Source organism: Sesamum indicum, linkage group LG5 (genome assembly GCF_000512975.1).
Source record: "Sesamum indicum cultivar Zhongzhi No. 13 linkage group LG5, S_indicum_v1.0, whole genome shotgun sequence".
Taxonomy (NCBI): Eukaryota; Viridiplantae; Streptophyta; class Magnoliopsida; order Lamiales; family Pedaliaceae; genus Sesamum; species Sesamum indicum.
This window is the reverse complement of record NC_026149.1, coordinates 4,651,269-4,668,794: the sequence shown is the minus strand read 5'-3', so window position 1 is coordinate 4,668,794 and position 17,526 is coordinate 4,651,269. Positions and strand designations below refer to the sequence as shown.

The 17,526-nt window shown below is 31.0% G+C and overlaps 3 protein-coding genes across 3 annotated transcripts; 1 reads left to right on the top strand and 2 right to left on the bottom strand.

The window, feature by feature from the left end:
* On the top strand, positions 2,155-3,070 carry LOC105162024 (pollen allergen Che a 1-like). Its single transcript, XM_011079923.2, has 2 exons — positions 2,155-2,410; positions 2,536-3,070. The coding sequence occupies exons 1-2, from the start codon at positions 2,245-2,247 to the stop codon at positions 2,880-2,882; spliced, it is 513 nt and encodes a 170-aa protein (XP_011078225.1). The 5' UTR covers positions 2,155-2,244; the 3' UTR covers positions 2,883-3,070.
* On the bottom strand, positions 6,381-10,898 carry LOC105162023 (inositol oxygenase 2). The gene is made up of 11 exons (XM_011079922.2): positions 10,718-10,898; positions 9,863-9,935; positions 9,699-9,783; positions 9,409-9,613; positions 7,831-7,890; positions 7,678-7,730; positions 7,450-7,572; positions 7,071-7,140; positions 6,905-6,983; positions 6,731-6,812; positions 6,381-6,648 (listed from the first exon to the last, which is right to left on the bottom strand). The coding sequence occupies exons 1-11, from the start codon at positions 10,746-10,748 to the stop codon at positions 6,622-6,624; spliced, it is 888 nt and encodes a 295-aa protein (XP_011078224.1). The 5' UTR covers positions 10,749-10,898; the 3' UTR covers positions 6,381-6,621.
* LOC105162022 (inositol oxygenase 1-like) lies at positions 13,979-17,321 on the bottom strand. Its single transcript, XM_011079920.2, has 11 exons — positions 17,127-17,321; positions 16,646-16,727; positions 16,471-16,555; positions 16,179-16,383; positions 15,442-15,501; positions 15,293-15,345; positions 15,065-15,187; positions 14,687-14,756; positions 14,521-14,599; positions 14,335-14,416; positions 13,979-14,246 (listed from the first exon to the last, which is right to left on the bottom strand). The coding sequence occupies exons 1-11, from the start codon at positions 17,155-17,157 to the stop codon at positions 14,220-14,222; spliced, it is 897 nt and encodes a 298-aa protein (XP_011078222.1). The 5' UTR covers positions 17,158-17,321; the 3' UTR covers positions 13,979-14,219.

Below are 17,526 nucleotides of genomic sequence, written 5' to 3'. Positions count from 1 at the left end.
TATAGTAGCAGTGAAGCTTGAGGAAAGAGGTTCACATTCTACTGATTCTTTGGTTTGTTGATGAAACAAACGTCATTTTATAAAATGTGTTAAGAATAAGTATTCTACTGCTTACGTGCAGGTTAATTCCCATGCATGGCTAACTTGCCTTCGTAAACTCATTTATTTATAGTGATACATTAATTGGCATACGAAAAATGCACTTTTGGTCACCGGTGGAGTTCTAGTAATCTATTCGATTTCAATTTTGCAATTGAAAATAATAATTCAAAGAAAAAAGTAGCACATTTGGTCCATTTATTGCTGGAAAATGAATTTTTTTACTGAAAAATGAGTTTGTCACATGCCAAGCATGCAACTTTTGTAGCAAATTGGCATTTTCGAAAAAGAAATTAAACAAAATGTGCAATTTATTTTAAAAAAATTATTATTCTTGATTGCAAAATTGAAATCGCAATGAACTAAAATGACAACCCAACCATAATTTTGGACGAAAATTCATTCTCTCCATCCCTTGTGCATGATGATGAAAAGATATTAGGAATAGTTTTTGGCAATGTTATTGGAAATTTTAAAAACTTACGAGGGTGTAAATATTTTAATGATTTCTGTTGAAACGTGATGCGAACAAAAAGTTGCTCGTTCGAACAAGTCTAACTAGAGGTCTTTAGGCTTAAAATGCTGCGAGCTTTTGACAGAGTACCTACAAAAAACGCATGAGCAATCCAACGCCTAAAATAGTAATTAATTATTTTTCATTTGTCGATTTTGTGATGTTTTTTATTTTAGTTTTGCATTATTTTTTACCAGACCAGCCGGCTTGGTCCATGAGTGAGATACCAAGTTTATAAATTATGCATTTATGCTAACCTAGTAGGGTTTAAAGATCAATCCAATATAATAGGATGCCTCACTTATAACAATGATTCCAAGTCACATCATAATTAAAAGTCTCCAACTAATTCATTCTATATTCACGCAACTGATCAAATTAATGCATGCATCATGTCGTGTTTTAAAAAATATTTCTAACACAATTACAATAGAAGGTTCCAAAAAATTGTGCCTAATACTATTTTAAAAATTAAGCACTATACAATTCTAACGACTGTTTCTAAATATATCACTAATACAAATAAATACAGTTCCAAAATTCGACTATGAGTATTACAAACACCGTTTCAAAAATATCCCAAATTAAATTACATAACCATTCCAAATCTTATCCAATGTATTCCAATAAAAAAAAAAAATCATATTCAAATACATTATTAGGACTTGTCACTAGCAATGTATTATAATACCGTTCTACTTGGGAATGGTCTTTTTCCAACCGTCCCTAAATTTTAATAACGCGGTTTATAACGACGAATCGTAAACCATTCCAAACTCCGATTCAAAATAATTTTTCAATTCAAATTATTCCAAATAAAAAAAAATAGTTTCTAAAATCGCCATAAATCCTGTATTTTTTTTTAGTGGGACTGCACACACGACTACATATTCAGAGTCTTCAAAATCTTTGCCGGAAAATGACGAGGAGGCCGGTTTAGAGTAGCACCTTTTTTTGTTTTGCTTTTTAAAAATTTTTGTTTTCGTACTTTTTTTCAATTAATGTATATTCTTTATTATTAATTGTGCTTTTAATATTTAATTGCAGTCCAATTTATTCAATACTTATCAAATTTAAATATATAAATTGAAATTTAAAGAATTCATTATAATATAAATAATATTTTCAATTATTGCATTAAAATTTAGAAATAAATTAATTTAAAAATTAAAATAATTAAAAAATAAATGAATCAAAAGAATTCAATTTAATAAAGATAAATTAAAAGTAATTTTAAAAAAACAAAATAAAAATTGTGACAAATATATATATATATATATATATATATACATGTATGCATACTAATTTTCTTATTTATTTTTGGGGTGTGTTTGATTATTGAAATATACATACTTGGTCAGGATTGAAGACAAAAGAAGTGAGCTCTCGACAGTGATTTCCAAAGCACTAATTTGACTGTGTTAGCTAGAGACGAAAGCGGTTATGCAATGAGTTCTCGACCTCACACAAATAACAAACCATCTTTAGGACATGTATATAAATACATCCCTCCACCTCTCAACAATCACCAATAACTCTGAAATTCTCTTTTGTACAGTTTCTCATTCCCGAGATTCGAATACAATAAGAAAATAATAAAACCAAACAGTAAATAGGAGAGAAGAATAAAAATGGCTACACTCCCACAATTCGCAATCATCTTAGCCGGAGCTCTCTGCTTCCTGTCTCTAGCTGATGTCGCCAACTCCCAGGGCCCTGAATTCATCGTCAAGGGAATGGTGTACTGCGACGTCTGCCGTGTCAATTTCTTCAATAAATTCAGCGAGCCTATGTCAGGTACGTGAACGAATACGACATGTAGTATCTTCTCTCACACACACCAACACCTTATATATATATATAAACACGCATTTGATGATATTAATTACGTGTATATATATATATATACACACACATTACAGGAGCACAAGTGAAGTTGGAATGCAAAGACAAGGAAAGCGGCAAGGTGACATACCGCATGACGGGTGGTGAAACCGACGACAATGGGATCTACACGTTGCCGGCGGAAGGTGATCATCTTGGGGAAGTCTGTGAAGTGACACTGGTGAAGAGCAGCAGGGCGGAATGCAGCGAGATCCCAATTGATCGATCCGGAAAGAGTCCAACATCTGAAGTAACCCTCGTCGCCACTAGTAGCTTCATGGATAATATCCGTCTCGCAAACCCACTCGTCTTCACCAGGAAGGAAGCCCTGCGCAAGTGCATTGAATTCTTAAAGGATGTCCAAATGACCTTGGCACGATTATGATCGAGTTTAATTTCTTATATTTTATCCATGTGTTGTGGGTCTAAGTCTAGGGCCTTCTATGAGCTGATGTCCTTCTTACAATATGATCGTTAAAATTTAAAGTGTGGAGAACAAAGTATATTCATAGAAATCAATTAGAGAAGGAAAAATTAGGCTTTATTCATCTAAAAACTCAAATACTTTATTCATCTAAACTCTCTCGTTCTAAAATTACAGAGATATGAAACTATATATAAAGAATAGAGTTCTAACTAAAGAAGAAAACTAACTCACTTTGAACTCTAGTTGGCAACAGACTCAACAAAATTAAATACTGGAATACTAATAAAAAACAAATACTGAGAACAAAAGGATAAGTACGAATAGAACTTGATAAAGTACAAACAGAACTTTCAACAGCCCCCCCCCTCAAGATGGAGCCGAGGAAGCGAGGCCAGCTTGTAAAGGAATCATCCAAAGTTAGTAGTAAGTTGTATCAGGATGACAGCATTGTTATCGCGTCAGAAGAGAATGGGTAGCGGAACAGAGACATGAAACAAAATGAAGGCTCAGGAGCCTAAAAACCCAAGGCCTACTAAGACCAAAGGCCACAACCACTTCACAGTTGCAAAAATCACTCAAAGCCACAATGGCTCTACCAATATTCAAAGCCATAAAGGCTTATGGAACCACAAAAGCTCCACCAATATTCAAAGCCACAAAGGTTCATAGAACCACAAAGGGCCTACCAATATTCAAAGTCATAAAGGCTCATAGAACCACAAAGGTTCTACCAATATTCAAATCCACAAAGGCTTATAGAACCACAAAAGCTCTACCAATATTCAAAGCCACAAAGGCTCATACAACCACAAATGCTCTACCAATATTCAAAGCCACAAAGGCTCATAAACGAATTTCAGAGAAGGAAGAAGGAGATCATCAGCGTTCGATTTTGCCGAAGTTCCATCGATGAATGCAGTTTCATGCGGCGGTACTCTAGGATTTTAAAGGCAGCGAGCAAGTATGCCAGAAGCAGCGTGCTAGGGTTTCAAAGCAGCGAGCAAGTATGCCAGCGGAGGCGTGCTATGGTTTCAAAGGCAACGAGCAAGTACGTCAGCGACAGCGTGCTAGGGTTTCAAAAGGCTCTCTTTTTCTCTCTTTTTTTTTTTTTTTTTGAGAAACCCGCTCTGATACTATGTTAAAATTTGAAGTGTGGAGAACATAGTATATTCATAGAAATAAATTAAAGAAGAAAAAACTAGGCTTTATTCGTCTAAAAACTCTCTCATTCTAAAATTAAAAAGATGTGAAACTATATATAAAGAATAGAGTTCTAGTTAAAGAAGAAAACTAACTCACTTTGAACTCTAGTTGGCAACAGACTCAATAAAAATTAAACACTGAAATACTAATAAAAAACAAATACTGAGAACAAAAGGATAAGTACGAGCAAAACTTGATAAGTACAAATAAAATTTTCAACAAGCACCTAGTTCATTATTGCTTTGGGAATAAAGTTTGGTATAGTAAAAACTTTGGATTTTTGTTTTTTTTTTTTTTTAGGGAGATACACTTCCTGGTGTTGGATAGTGTGGGATCTGAATTTATTAAAGGAAAGAATAATGTTGTAGGCAGTAAACCAAAAATCATGAGGCGACCAACAACAAACTAGTATCATGACGGAAAAGTGAAAAGAACCCGACCGGAGAGTGAAATATAATATACAATTGTAACTTTTCGAGCAATGGGAGGAGCATGGGCTCTAACCGCCCGCGTGTCATTTGAAGAATGTAATTTCATTATTGGGAAAAGAAAATAGTCTACTAACTTTGTCTTCGTTTAATTGTAATCCATTAACTATGATAGTCATCACATTTTGTACACTATGTTGTAAAATTGTGTCAATTTCGTTTGATTTAGGATTTTGGAGTCAATTTTACAGTGAAAAATGAACAAAAATTACTAATGTATCGTTTAGTTGCTTAATTGTTGGGCGATCGAAACCATTGGTGTTTCTATGTTGGAATTATGTAATCTAGGATTCCAACGTGGCAAGTAATGGAGGGAAAAGAGAGACACGCACGTTTCATGTGCCTCTTCTTTAGTCAAAGCCTCCCTTCGAAAATGACTCTCCTATTTCCCCCAAACTTTCAGCCCTAATTTCCCCCCATCCCGCAAACGATTGCATATTGTTTTGTTGAAAGAGAAGACGAGAGGCTTGTATTGGGCAGCAACCATGATAGTTATGAGAGTCGACTCAGAGTTGATTAAAAAAAAGAAAAAAAATCCCCCAAAAACCGCCTAAATCAAATCGAATTGAATCATTTTTTATAATTTATTTTTCAAATCGCAATTCTAAATTTAGATTAAAATCGCACCACACTATTGGTTTGATTTTAATTTAGAATTTAAAAAAATCAACAAAAACCACACCGCACCGCTATACATATAATTAATTTTTTAGATTATATACATAGTAATTTGATAATGTAATTAATTTTTTGGAAAAAAATCATTTTCAGATTATATAATCCCAAATTTCATATATTATCTAAGATCCACATTCAAAGCTCATTTTTCTAATATTTATATTTGGACTTCATCCAATATATATGTTTAATTATTTAAGCCCATTCAAATTTTAAACACATTTGATGATCAACTTAAGTTTTCATTTATTTTATCTCCCCTGTGTTTTCTTCTCTCCCCATTTTCCTCTTCTCTCTTACTGCCCTTTTTGTTTTGTTTTTCTGCCTTTTATCTCTGTTATCTCTAAAATCGACCATTGGCCTTTATTAAATTAAGTGTTTTCTTGTTGGATTGATATATATTATCTTATATTTTAATCTAATTAAAGTTGTGGAGAGTATTGGTGGTTTATGGTATATAATGTTGATTTTTTTTGCTTCCAACATATATACAAGCACTTGTTTCATTTGTTGATTTTTTTTAGTCTCGTCTTATTTTTGTTATAAGTAGTAAAATCGCCAAACTGCCGGAAACCGCATATTTGAATTTGAATAATATGTATAAAACAGCCAATGGCAATTCGATTTGAAAATAATTTTAAAAAAATTGAAACTCTTGAGCACCCCTACTACGTATGTACCTAAGGTAGGGTCAACCACTTACTAATGCTTTAAGGAGAATAGAAGTCTTCCTCTTGGCGTCTCCAACCAAAGTATTTAACAGTCATGTGCTTCGCACGTGGTCTACACCATTAAATTATAAACGAAAAAGTGAATAATGATCAAAAGCGCTAATTATTTTTTTAAGTTACGAGACTAAAAGTAATAACCCGATAAAGGATGAAATCAAAAGTGAAATTGACCTAACTTATGGGACCATAAATACTATTTTTTATTTTTTTATTTATTATTCATTTAAAAATTTTGCCTTACCTAACCTCAACCCCGACATCAACCATTAGGCAGTTGTTACAATAATTGTATGTCTTAATGATGTAATATAATACAAATAATCAATTCATAACATAAGATATATATACACAAGTAATCTGACAAAATTTACTTTATTTATATGAACAATATACAAATTCAGATACATTAAGTGCATCTTGAGGCCGTAACCTCCAAAAACTAGAAAGATAAATGACTGTAAAAAAAAACAAACAAACTAAGAAATAAGAGCATTAAAGAAGAACTCTCATGTTGTAGTTCATTTATTTACACTCTATATCTAAATGTTAGCAGTCCTTCACCTAATATATATAACTTCACACCACTTTGTGAGAAATTTACCATTTGAGCTTTGCGGGAAAGTACTGCAGTAATTAACTATGTGTTAGAAAAATAATTCAAAAAATAAAAAAAGATAAAATACTACGGCCAGTGAAAGTTACTTACCTTCTCAATGAGGGAGATATAGTATGGTTTCACTTTATCAACATCAATTCTAACTTTGCTCTTACTGTACAGATCATACTTGCTGAAATTTTTTTTGAAGTTAAATTAAAAAATAATATTAGTATTTTTTTATTTATTTATTAGAAAAATCACAATAGCGTATATTTAAATTACTTGAATTTCTTCAGCCATTCAAGATTTTGCTTATCCTCGTCATTCATCAAGTGTGTGTAAGCTCCAGCCTTGTGCATAGCTGCAAATTGCATATATATAACATGTTAATGTAATTAAACAAACACTAATTAGTTTTATATTAAGGAGAAGAAACGTAAATTCTTACGATAAAATGAGTGGAAACGGATGATGAACATTGCAGCTGAAGGTAGAGTTGTTCCGTTTTTCTTAGCCACCTTTGATTTAGACAAGAAGGGAAAAAAAGAAAAATTAAAAAGGCAAAAGCTGCTCATATGTAATTTGCTACCCAAATCTTGGTAATGAGAAGCCATAGGTGAAATTCATAAACCTTGTAGAATTTTGGATTGAATTTTCTACTACAATTCACTTTACATTTTCGCTTTCATTTCACATATTCACGTAATATGTATAAAAACTATGTTATCAATTTGATCTAAGAAAAAAATTATACACGTGATGTGTGTATGTGAAATAAACTACAAGATGCAATAGAAAATTCAATGGAGTAGAAATTCTGGGCTTACCAAGTACATGTATTCGTCGTGGCCCCATGACATGAGAACCTTGTCAAGTCCACATCCTTCTTGATAGATCCCATTCTTAGTGTTGTAAGCAGGGTTGTTAAAATCAGAATTGTCCTTGAAATACTACATCACATGAAAGTCGATTTATTTGAATTAATATTGTATATCTTCCACGTAGTTTTTTCCTTTTTCGTCATAAATTTCACATTTCGAACAAGACTTTGTTACCTTATGATGAACAATGGATTCATCGAAAGCACAACCGACAGGAAATGTATCACCTGTTGTCGCGAATACGTATGTATTAGTTAATACATTTTGAACAGTTTGATCTTGAAAATGGTAGAGAAATATATAATGCTAGGGTGTTTATGAACTCACCAACGACAGCCCATTGAGGGAGCTGCCCAAAGCTAGGGAGACAAAGCACTTTCCCAAGATCTGCACATTCCATGTAAAATGATGTTAAATATTCACATCTTTCTATACTATTAATGCATTTTATATATCCAAGGTTAATTATATTTGCTGCTTCATACATTAGGAGTCGGGCACACTAAGTATCCCAAATATAGGGGTGACAAATATTTATTTTATTTTATTTTAATTTTTTTGTAATTATAAAATTTCATCCATCAAATATTTAAAAGTGATCGAAAATTGATTACATGCACAAACTTTAGGGCTTTTTTTTTTTTTTTGAGGGGGAGTTACTAACATGGAAATGTAATAAAAAATCAACTGCCAACTAAGATATTTTCTTATTTTTTTCTACCACGTTAGAACTTACATGAAAAATCCCTACCATATAACCAATGATATGGAAAAAGAAAGGGGAAATATCTTTTTTATTTGGAGTTTTTTTATGACTTATTCTTTTTTTTGACATAAAAACAAACTTTGAATTATATGTTACACTAGCTATCGTGACAAGGCGTTCTTGTGGACATATAATAAAAAGTCTTACATATATTAAAATATATTATAAATTAGAATAAAATGTATAACACATACATCAATTTCAAAAAGAAAAGAAAAAAAATCAATTTAAATATATTACCAATAAAAAAATAAAACAAATAATAACAATAAAATTAGTAATTTATATATAATTATAAATTATAAAAAATAAATTATTATTTTATAAAATAAAATTTAGGGTAAAATATATTTTCCCCTGCTAAACTATTTTTAATGTAGCATTTACCCCACTAAATTAACAAATGTAACACTTATCCTCTTGGTTGGACAAAAATGCCCCTCATCCTTGAACAATTATAGTATTTTTAATATATTTTAGTATTTTGTATATTGAATCATCGTCCAATTATTTTTAGATTAAAATTTTTTTAATAAGTGAAAATTTTGAATTAAAAGGTGGAGTATAAATTAATATATATAGTAAATACACAATAAATATAATACAACCAACAACCCATATATGCTTTTTAAAAGAAATTGATAAATAGATATATACGCTTAATAAAAAATTAAATAGAAAAGAATGAATAAATAAATTTTAGCATATTTTAAAGAAAATATGTTCAATAAATCAATACGTAATCACTCATTTTTGTCTAAAAGAATAAATAATTAATAACTCAATTTTACTATCAAATTAGTAAAATCTTTCCATGCAATTTTTTTGTGTATTTATTGTATTCATTTATTACTTAACTTTGAGTTTGTAAAAAATATAAAATTTGAACTATTTAACTCACTAATTAATTATACTTTAATTTATTTTAAATAAAGGATATTTTTTTCAATTAGAAAAATTTAATTAAAGCTAAAATAAAAATTTGCCAAAAAAAAAGTTCTTTGAACTAAATATTTATAATATATACGGACAATATTGTCCAAAAATAACTCCCAGCCCTTGCCCCACACCACTAAGATTTACAAGTTTTGAGTTATGTAATAACTAATGAAAAGATTGGACTGCGTATTTATATATACCATGAATTAGGGCGGTCAAATGCAGCCAATCTTCATTAGGATAGTCTTTCCTGGCAGCCTCAGCACTTTGGAGCAAGTGTTGAATCTGGGGTTCATCCAAATCAGGATCACTGTCGTCCACGACTTGGTTCAAAAGCTCACAGCATTCCCATATGCTCATTTCGGTCTTGTCCAATTTGCTGTATTGTTCTATCATCTTCTTCACCTGCGTTTATAGTTGCCGATTCAGCCCAATAACTAATCACTAATGCTTAAATCTTGCGCTCGTTTGAATAGAACATTGTACTTACGAAGTCTACTGTTTGGTTAATATGATTCTGCCGGTAGAATTCCTCGACCGACTTCTGCCTTTCGCTCTCGACATTAGTGTAGTCCCTATACAGACCCTCCGATTTATTAATACCAAGAGTTCATATTTTGATGCTAGTAAAAATTCAACTAAATTATATGTGACCTAAATGTTTGGCCGAAGGCATTGACTTGCGGAGCTTCGAATACTCCTTTTGATTCCATCTTGGGCTCTTCCGCTGGCATGGGTGGGACGAACAACAAAACATCAAGCCAATGTTAAAATTTAGCACATTATCTAAATTAACAGTCGTGCATGTCCCATATGTGTGCAAAAACGCATAAAATTTCACTTGATAGTTATATAAATATATGACATTAATCGGATACAATGCATGTGGTTGTACCAAAACCTAATAACAGTGGAAATTTCAGTTTGAATGACTCGGTCAAAGCTAAATTAATTATATATATAAAAAGTGCGATACATTGACATGTAATTGGTGTACAATTAAGAAAAAGTGACCATTCTCATAGCAAATGTGATTCAGCCAAACCTAATTCGAACAAGAATTTTTCATAAACGAATGCAACAATTATCATAAACTCGCAATGGTGTATTAACATCATGGAATTTAGAAAGAGACGAGAGAAAAAAGGAACAATGTATCATTTTTTTTTATATAAGGTATTTTTTACATATATAAATAAATGGGTAAATTACAATAGACTCTTTTGAGATTTATCGTAATCATAAATACTTCTTTGTTATTTAAAAAATTACAAATACTTCCTACAATAGGCTATCACAAAGGAGTATTTGGTAGGATATTTGTAATATTTCAAACAATAAGTAGGTATTCGTAATTATGAAAATTCCAGGAGAGCCCATTGTAATTTATCATAAATAAATACCAAAATAGTTACTCTATATCGATACAGATGAAAAATAAAAAAAATAAATAAAGAAAATGTCGAATATGGACTACACTTAGAGAAAGAATAAGATGAACAAACAAACCTTGCTGGGGTTTGTCAACGAGGACAGACATATTCGCAGGTAATACTGAAATAATTGACTGCAAAAACCATAAAAGTATGAAAACAAAGCTCGACTATCTTTTATTTCTTGTTATTTTCTTTTTATTTGATTTTTAATAGAGAAAGGCCGTTTCACTCAATGCTCTGATCCGAATGAAATGACCTTTAGAATGCTGTGACGAAGGATTTGAGTAAAGGAAGTATTTATAATGGGATAAAAAAGGGTCCTTATCTAATAATTGCAAGTTGATTATTATCTAATTATTAGATAAGGGTCCTTATCTAATAATTGCAAATTATTATCGGACAATCAACATGCAGTTTGCAATTATTATCTAATAATTGCAATTATTAGATAAAAAAGGGTCCTTATCTAATAATTGCTTGGTCTAACTAGGCCACAACATGCAACTGCTTGGTCTAACTAGGGGTAAAATTATAAATTATAAAAAATAAATTATTATTTGATAAAATAAAATTTAGGGTAAAATATACTTTCCCCAGCTAAACTATTTTTAATGTAACATTTACCCCACTAAATTAACAAATGTAACACTTATCCTCTTGGTTGGACAAAAATGCCCCTCATCCTTGAACAATTATATTATTTTTAATATATATTTATATTTTGTATATTAAATCATCATCAAATTATTTTTAGATTAAAATTTTTTCAATAAGTGAAGAATTTAAATTAAAAGGTGGAGTATAAATTAATATATATAGTAAATACACAATAAATATAATACAACCAACAACCCATATATGCTTTTTAAAAGAAATTGATAAATAGATATATATGCTTAATAAAAAATTAAATAGAAAAGAATGAATAAATAAATTTTAGCATATTTTAAAGAAAATATGTGTAGCAGAACGATGTTTGATCATAATTCAACTAATTTTGACTCAATATTAATTTCTTAAAATCTTGATTTTTTTTAATTATAAAAAGAATCTCATTGGTTGGAGGCTCCATCTACTTTAAATTAATTAGAAATTCACTTTGTATTTAGCTAAACAACTTTTAACTATTCAAAATCTTTTCTGCAAAATACAGATACTAAATATGTACAATTTGTATTATATTTTATTTTTTAGTTACTAACTAGAAAATTTTCCATTGGTAGAAACTCATCTACTATGAATTAATTAGAAATTTATGTTGTATTTATTTAAATAAATTCACCTATTCAAAATTTTATCCTTACGAGATTAATTAATAGATATTTTATTTATTTAAAGTCTGAAACATAGTTTAGGGAAAAGTATTATTTTAGTCAGCTAAGTATGTCTAATTTTAATTTTAGTCCGTTAACTATATTTATTTTTGTTTAGGTCCAGCAACTTATTAAATTGCTTACTTTTAGTCATCTGGCTGATTTTCGGACAATTTTACCCTTATACAACTTTTGAAAGGCGGTTTTAGTCCATATGCACTCATAGGGGTAAAATTGTCCGAAAATCAACCAGAGGACTAAAAATAAGCAATTTCGTAAGTTACTGGACTTAAATAAAAATAGACATAGTTATCGGACTAAAATTAAAATTAGGCATACTTAGAGGACTAAAATAATACTTTTCCCTATAGTTTATTCTTTTCATAGAGAAATTTATATTAGATGATCATTAGCAACGTAATAATGTATAAGTTAGTAGAGTGTTTTGGTAGGTCACCAAGTAAAATTGTAAGAATTAGCAAGCTTGATAGTGAAATGTGTAGAAATCGCCAAGAATAAGACCAACCAGGGGGCCAATGCGACATTCGCAGCCACTGCATGCTGCGGAGGTTCATCCTCTATTAGGAATAATTAATAAATATGGTTTAGTTATTGAATTGTAGTCTTATGATGTTCATTTGTTGCACAGGAGACATAATTAGGTAGGTCAAGAATAGAGCAAAAGGTGGTAAGTACATCAAATACGCAACAATTTTATTAAATATTTGTCCGTTTAGCAACTAAGTTTTCTTACTTCAGGAGATCGTTTAGGAGTTGCTGGAGGACCGGCAGGCCCAAGCACCCACCGATGGCTAAGAGCTTCTTGCTTCTTCAAGAAGCTTCGTGGCCTAGTTAGACCAAGCAGTTGCATGTTGTGGATCTTGGCAGCCGAGGTCGGAACAAGGCCCGTGTATTCAGTTTGGGATTAGAGGCCCACGTGTCTACTGCAGGATCATCAAAGATCAGGCCACTGCCATAAAACTCAGGTTCAGACACTGTCAATTAAAGTACAGTGTCTTGAGAATGAGGAGATTATGATGCAATTACCCATTCTTCAAATGATCAACTATTCCCAGCCTCCAGCAAATAATTTGGCCCCATGGGATGACGACCACCAGGACGAGGAGGTTGATTTAGATTAGGTTCTTCTTTAAATATTTATATTTTTGTACTCTTTAATATATATATATATATATATTTATTTATATATATATATATTTATTTATATATATTATTAATTGTGTTTTTAATGTTTAATTGCAGTCTAATTTATTTAATATTTCAATTTATATAACATAAAAAAACCAATTTATAAATTAAATTCAAAATATTATTATAATAAGAAATATTAATTTTAATTATCAAAACTAAAATTTAGAAATTAATTAAAAATTAAATATATTAAAATAATTTGTTATAATAAAAATAAATAAAAGTATTTTTTTTAAAAAAAAATAAACTTTGTAGTGGATTTTGTGACGGATATTGTAGCAAAATCTAACAACATATAAACAAACAACCGTCGGAGATTTCAAAAAAAAAAAAACAAAAAGCACCATAAACTGCGGCACTAAAGATGATTACAAACCCATTCCAATGTATGCTGACACAAAAGATGATCTAAAAATCCATTTCAAACCACAAAATACGTCTTAAATTTCTGCTGTTTTTTGGTTGTTTGTGACAGAAAAGTAACTATCACAATATTCAATGCAAAAATATAAACAGAAGCCGTTTCAAATTTGGACCCAAAAGCCCGTGCAAACTCAGTCATCCTCATATTTGAACATCGGACAAGTTTTGTGACGGGCTAACGAAACCATCAAAATTCCGTCTCAAATTTGTAATGGATATATTTTGCGGTTTTCGATTCAGTGACGGGCATCATTCTGTCCCAAAACCCGTTTCAAATTCCGACCTTTAATTCCAGATTTATTGAAATCTGTTCCAAAAACTCCTGCCAAACAATTGCTTTTTTTTTGTAGTGAATAATTAATTCATAACATAAAATGTACCAGGAAGATGACAAAGCTCACTTTATTACAAAGAACAATAAACAAATTCAGATACATTAGGTGCAACTTGAGGCCTTAGCCTCCAACAATTACAAAGATATATGACACAGAGGAAAAAGAAAAAAAAATAATAAAAAAGAAAGATCCAAGAACTACTCTCATGATGTAGTTCATTTATTTACACCTTAGCCGAGTTCGAGCAGTCCTTCACCTAATATATATAAATTCACACCACCTTGAGAAAAATTTACCATTTGAGCTTTGCGGGAAAGTACTGCAGTAATTAACTATGTGTTAGAAAAATAACTCAAAAAATAAAAATATATAAAGGTAAAATACTACAACCAGTGAAAGTTACTTACCTTCTCAATGAGGGAAAGATAGTATGGCTTTACTTTATCAACATCAATTCTGACTTTGCTCTTACTGTACAGATCATACTTGCTGAAATTTTTTTAAAGTTAAATTAAAAAATTATGTTAGTATTTGTCTCATTTATTTATTCAAAATATCACAAATTAAAAATATATAGTTCATATTTAATTTACTTGAATATTTTGAGCCACTCGAGGTTCTTCCTGTCCTCCTCATTCATCAAGTGTGTGTAAGCTCCAGCCTTGTGCATAGCTGCATGCACATGTTTATGTAATTAAACAAATATAAATATAAGTTTTTTATATACTTATATTAAGGAGAAAAAATATAAATTCTTACGATAGAATGAGTGGAAACGGATGATGAACAATGCAGCTGAAGGTAGAGTTGTTCCGTTCTCCTTAGCCACCTTCGATTTAGACAAGAAGACAAAAAAAAATTAAAAGAAGGCAAAAGTTGATCATATGTAATTTTCAGTCCAAATCTTGGTAATGACTAAGGAGCCATAGGTAAATTCGTAAACCTTGTAGAATTTTTGGATTGGATTTTCTACTACAATTTCTGTTGTATTTTTTATTCCAATTCACATATGCACGATTACGTAATCAATTTATCTAAAGAAAATTTTTATACATGTAGTGCAGTATGCGAAATAGAATAGAAAATGTAACACAAATTCCAATAGAAAATTCAATCGAGTAGAATTTATGGGCTTACCAAGTACATGTATTCATCGTGTCCCCATGACATGAGAACCTTGTCAAGTCCACATCCTTCTTGGTAGATCCCATTCTTGGTTTTGTAAGCAGGGTTGTTAATGTCAGAATTGTCCTTGAAGTACTACATCACATGAAAATTGATTTAATTGAATTAATATTGTACATCTTCCACGTAGGATTTTACTTATTCGCCATAAGTTTCACACTTCGAACAAGAATTTGTTACCTTATGATGAACAATGGATTCATCAAAAGCACAACCAACGGGAAATGTATCACCTGTTTTCGCAAATACGTAAGTATTAGTTAAAACATTTTTGACAGTTTGATCTTGAAAATGGTAGAGAGAATAATGCTAGGTGTTTATGCCCTCACCAACAACAGCCCATTGAGGGAGCTCCCCGAAGCTTGGGAGACAAAGCACTTTCCCAAGATCTGCACATTCCATGTAAGATGATGTCAAATAGTCACATCTTTCTATACTATTGATGCATTATGGATATAATGTTAATTGTATTTATTGCTCTGTATATTAAGAATTGGCAAAATAAGGACCCTAAATATATATGGTACATTGATTTCAATAAAACTAGAAAACTACAACAATGGGATTCTAAGAAGAAAAAAAATTCACCCTCCAACCACTATGATCCAATCTTGTTCAAATAACTGACCTCGTTAATTAAAAAGGTCCTTCTAAAAAGTACATGACTAGCTGGACTTTCAAGTTGTGTATTAATGATTAATGAAAAAGTTGGCAAAGTTGTGTTATTCGTCCCATCAGATAAGGATTTATACTTTTGATCCTTTGGTTTACGTAAATTTGAAAAATAGATAAAAAAAAATCGGAATTGTTTTTACATATTTTGTCCCACAGCTCAATTTTCATCAAAATATAGATAGCAAATCATATGATGTTAGTTTTCAAGAAAAGTGGCTCTCGGGAATTCATATGTCGAAATAATTGAAATGTTGGTACCAAAAGTGTGGACTCCTGTATCCTATAGGACGAAAAATGTTGGGCAAAAATTTATTTTTCTTCCTACATGACTAAATTTTCGAGCAATGTAACGATTAATGAAAAAATTGATACTGTGTATTTTTATATATACCGTGAATTAGGCAAGTCAAATGCAGCCAATCTTCATTGGGATAGTCTTTCCTAGCAGCCTCAGCACTTTGTAACAAGTGTTGAATCTGGGGTTCATCCAAGTCAGGATCACTCTTGTCCACGACTTGGTTCAAAAGCTCACAGCATTCCCATATGCTCATTTCGGTCCTGTTGAATTTGCTGTATTCTTCCCTCATCTTCTTCACCTGCATTGATATTTGTTGAATTTCAGCCTGGTATTTAACCACGAACACTTATACATCGCGCTTGTTTGAATAGAACGTTGCACTTACGAAGTCCACTGATTGGCTAATGTGGTTCAGTCGGTAAAATTCCTCAACCGACTTCTGCCTTTCGCTCTCAACATTATTATAATCCCTGTAAAAACCCTCCAATCTAATTAGTACAAAGTGTTCATATATTTTAATATTAGTAAAAAATTAACTATAATATACTTATATATGTGACCTAAATGTTTGACCGAAAGCATTGATTTCCGGAGCCTCGAATGCTCCTTTTGATTCCACCTTGAGCTCTTCCACTTGCATGGCTGGCAAGAACAAGAAAACATCGCTCCATTGTCAAAATTTTGACACGTTATTTGAACCAACAATATTAGCATACTCGATAAGTATGTAATAAAAGCACAAAATCCAAATACGATGCATGTGGTTGTACTGAAATTTTATTACAAATTGAATAAATGAATACAACAATTGTCATAAATTTGAAACAATGGATTAATATAATGAAACTTAGAGAGAGAAAAAAGATGAGAGACGAAAAAAAAAAAAGAATAACTTATATTTTTCTCTTTCATATAGAATAATTTCGTTCATACATAAATAAACACTAAAATAATTAGTCCGCTTCTATTCATAATTAAAAAAAACATAAAGAAAATATTGTATATCGACAATTAGAGAAAGAAGGGAACAAACAAGCAAACCTTGTTGGGGTTTCTCAACGAGGACAGACATATTTGCTGCTAAAATTGACTGCAAAAACTAAAGAAATAAGAAAATAAACTTATTTTCTTTTTCTTTTTTTTATTTTTTTAATGTTTTTTTTAAATTTATTTTTTCTGTACAAAAGGTCGTTTCACTCTATACTGTGATCCTAATGAAATGACCTTTTGGGTGGTGGTGGCGAAGGATTAGAGTGAAGGAGGGTATTTATAATGGGATAAAGGGGGTCCTTATCTGTAATTTCAAGTTTTCGGAGTCCTCAAAATGAAAATCTGTTTCCTCAAAATATGGAATTCCATTGGCTGTTCTTTCACTTCATCCCCTCAACTATCCTTTTAGCGCGTGTTTGTTAGTGCATTGCGATTGAATTGGACATTGACT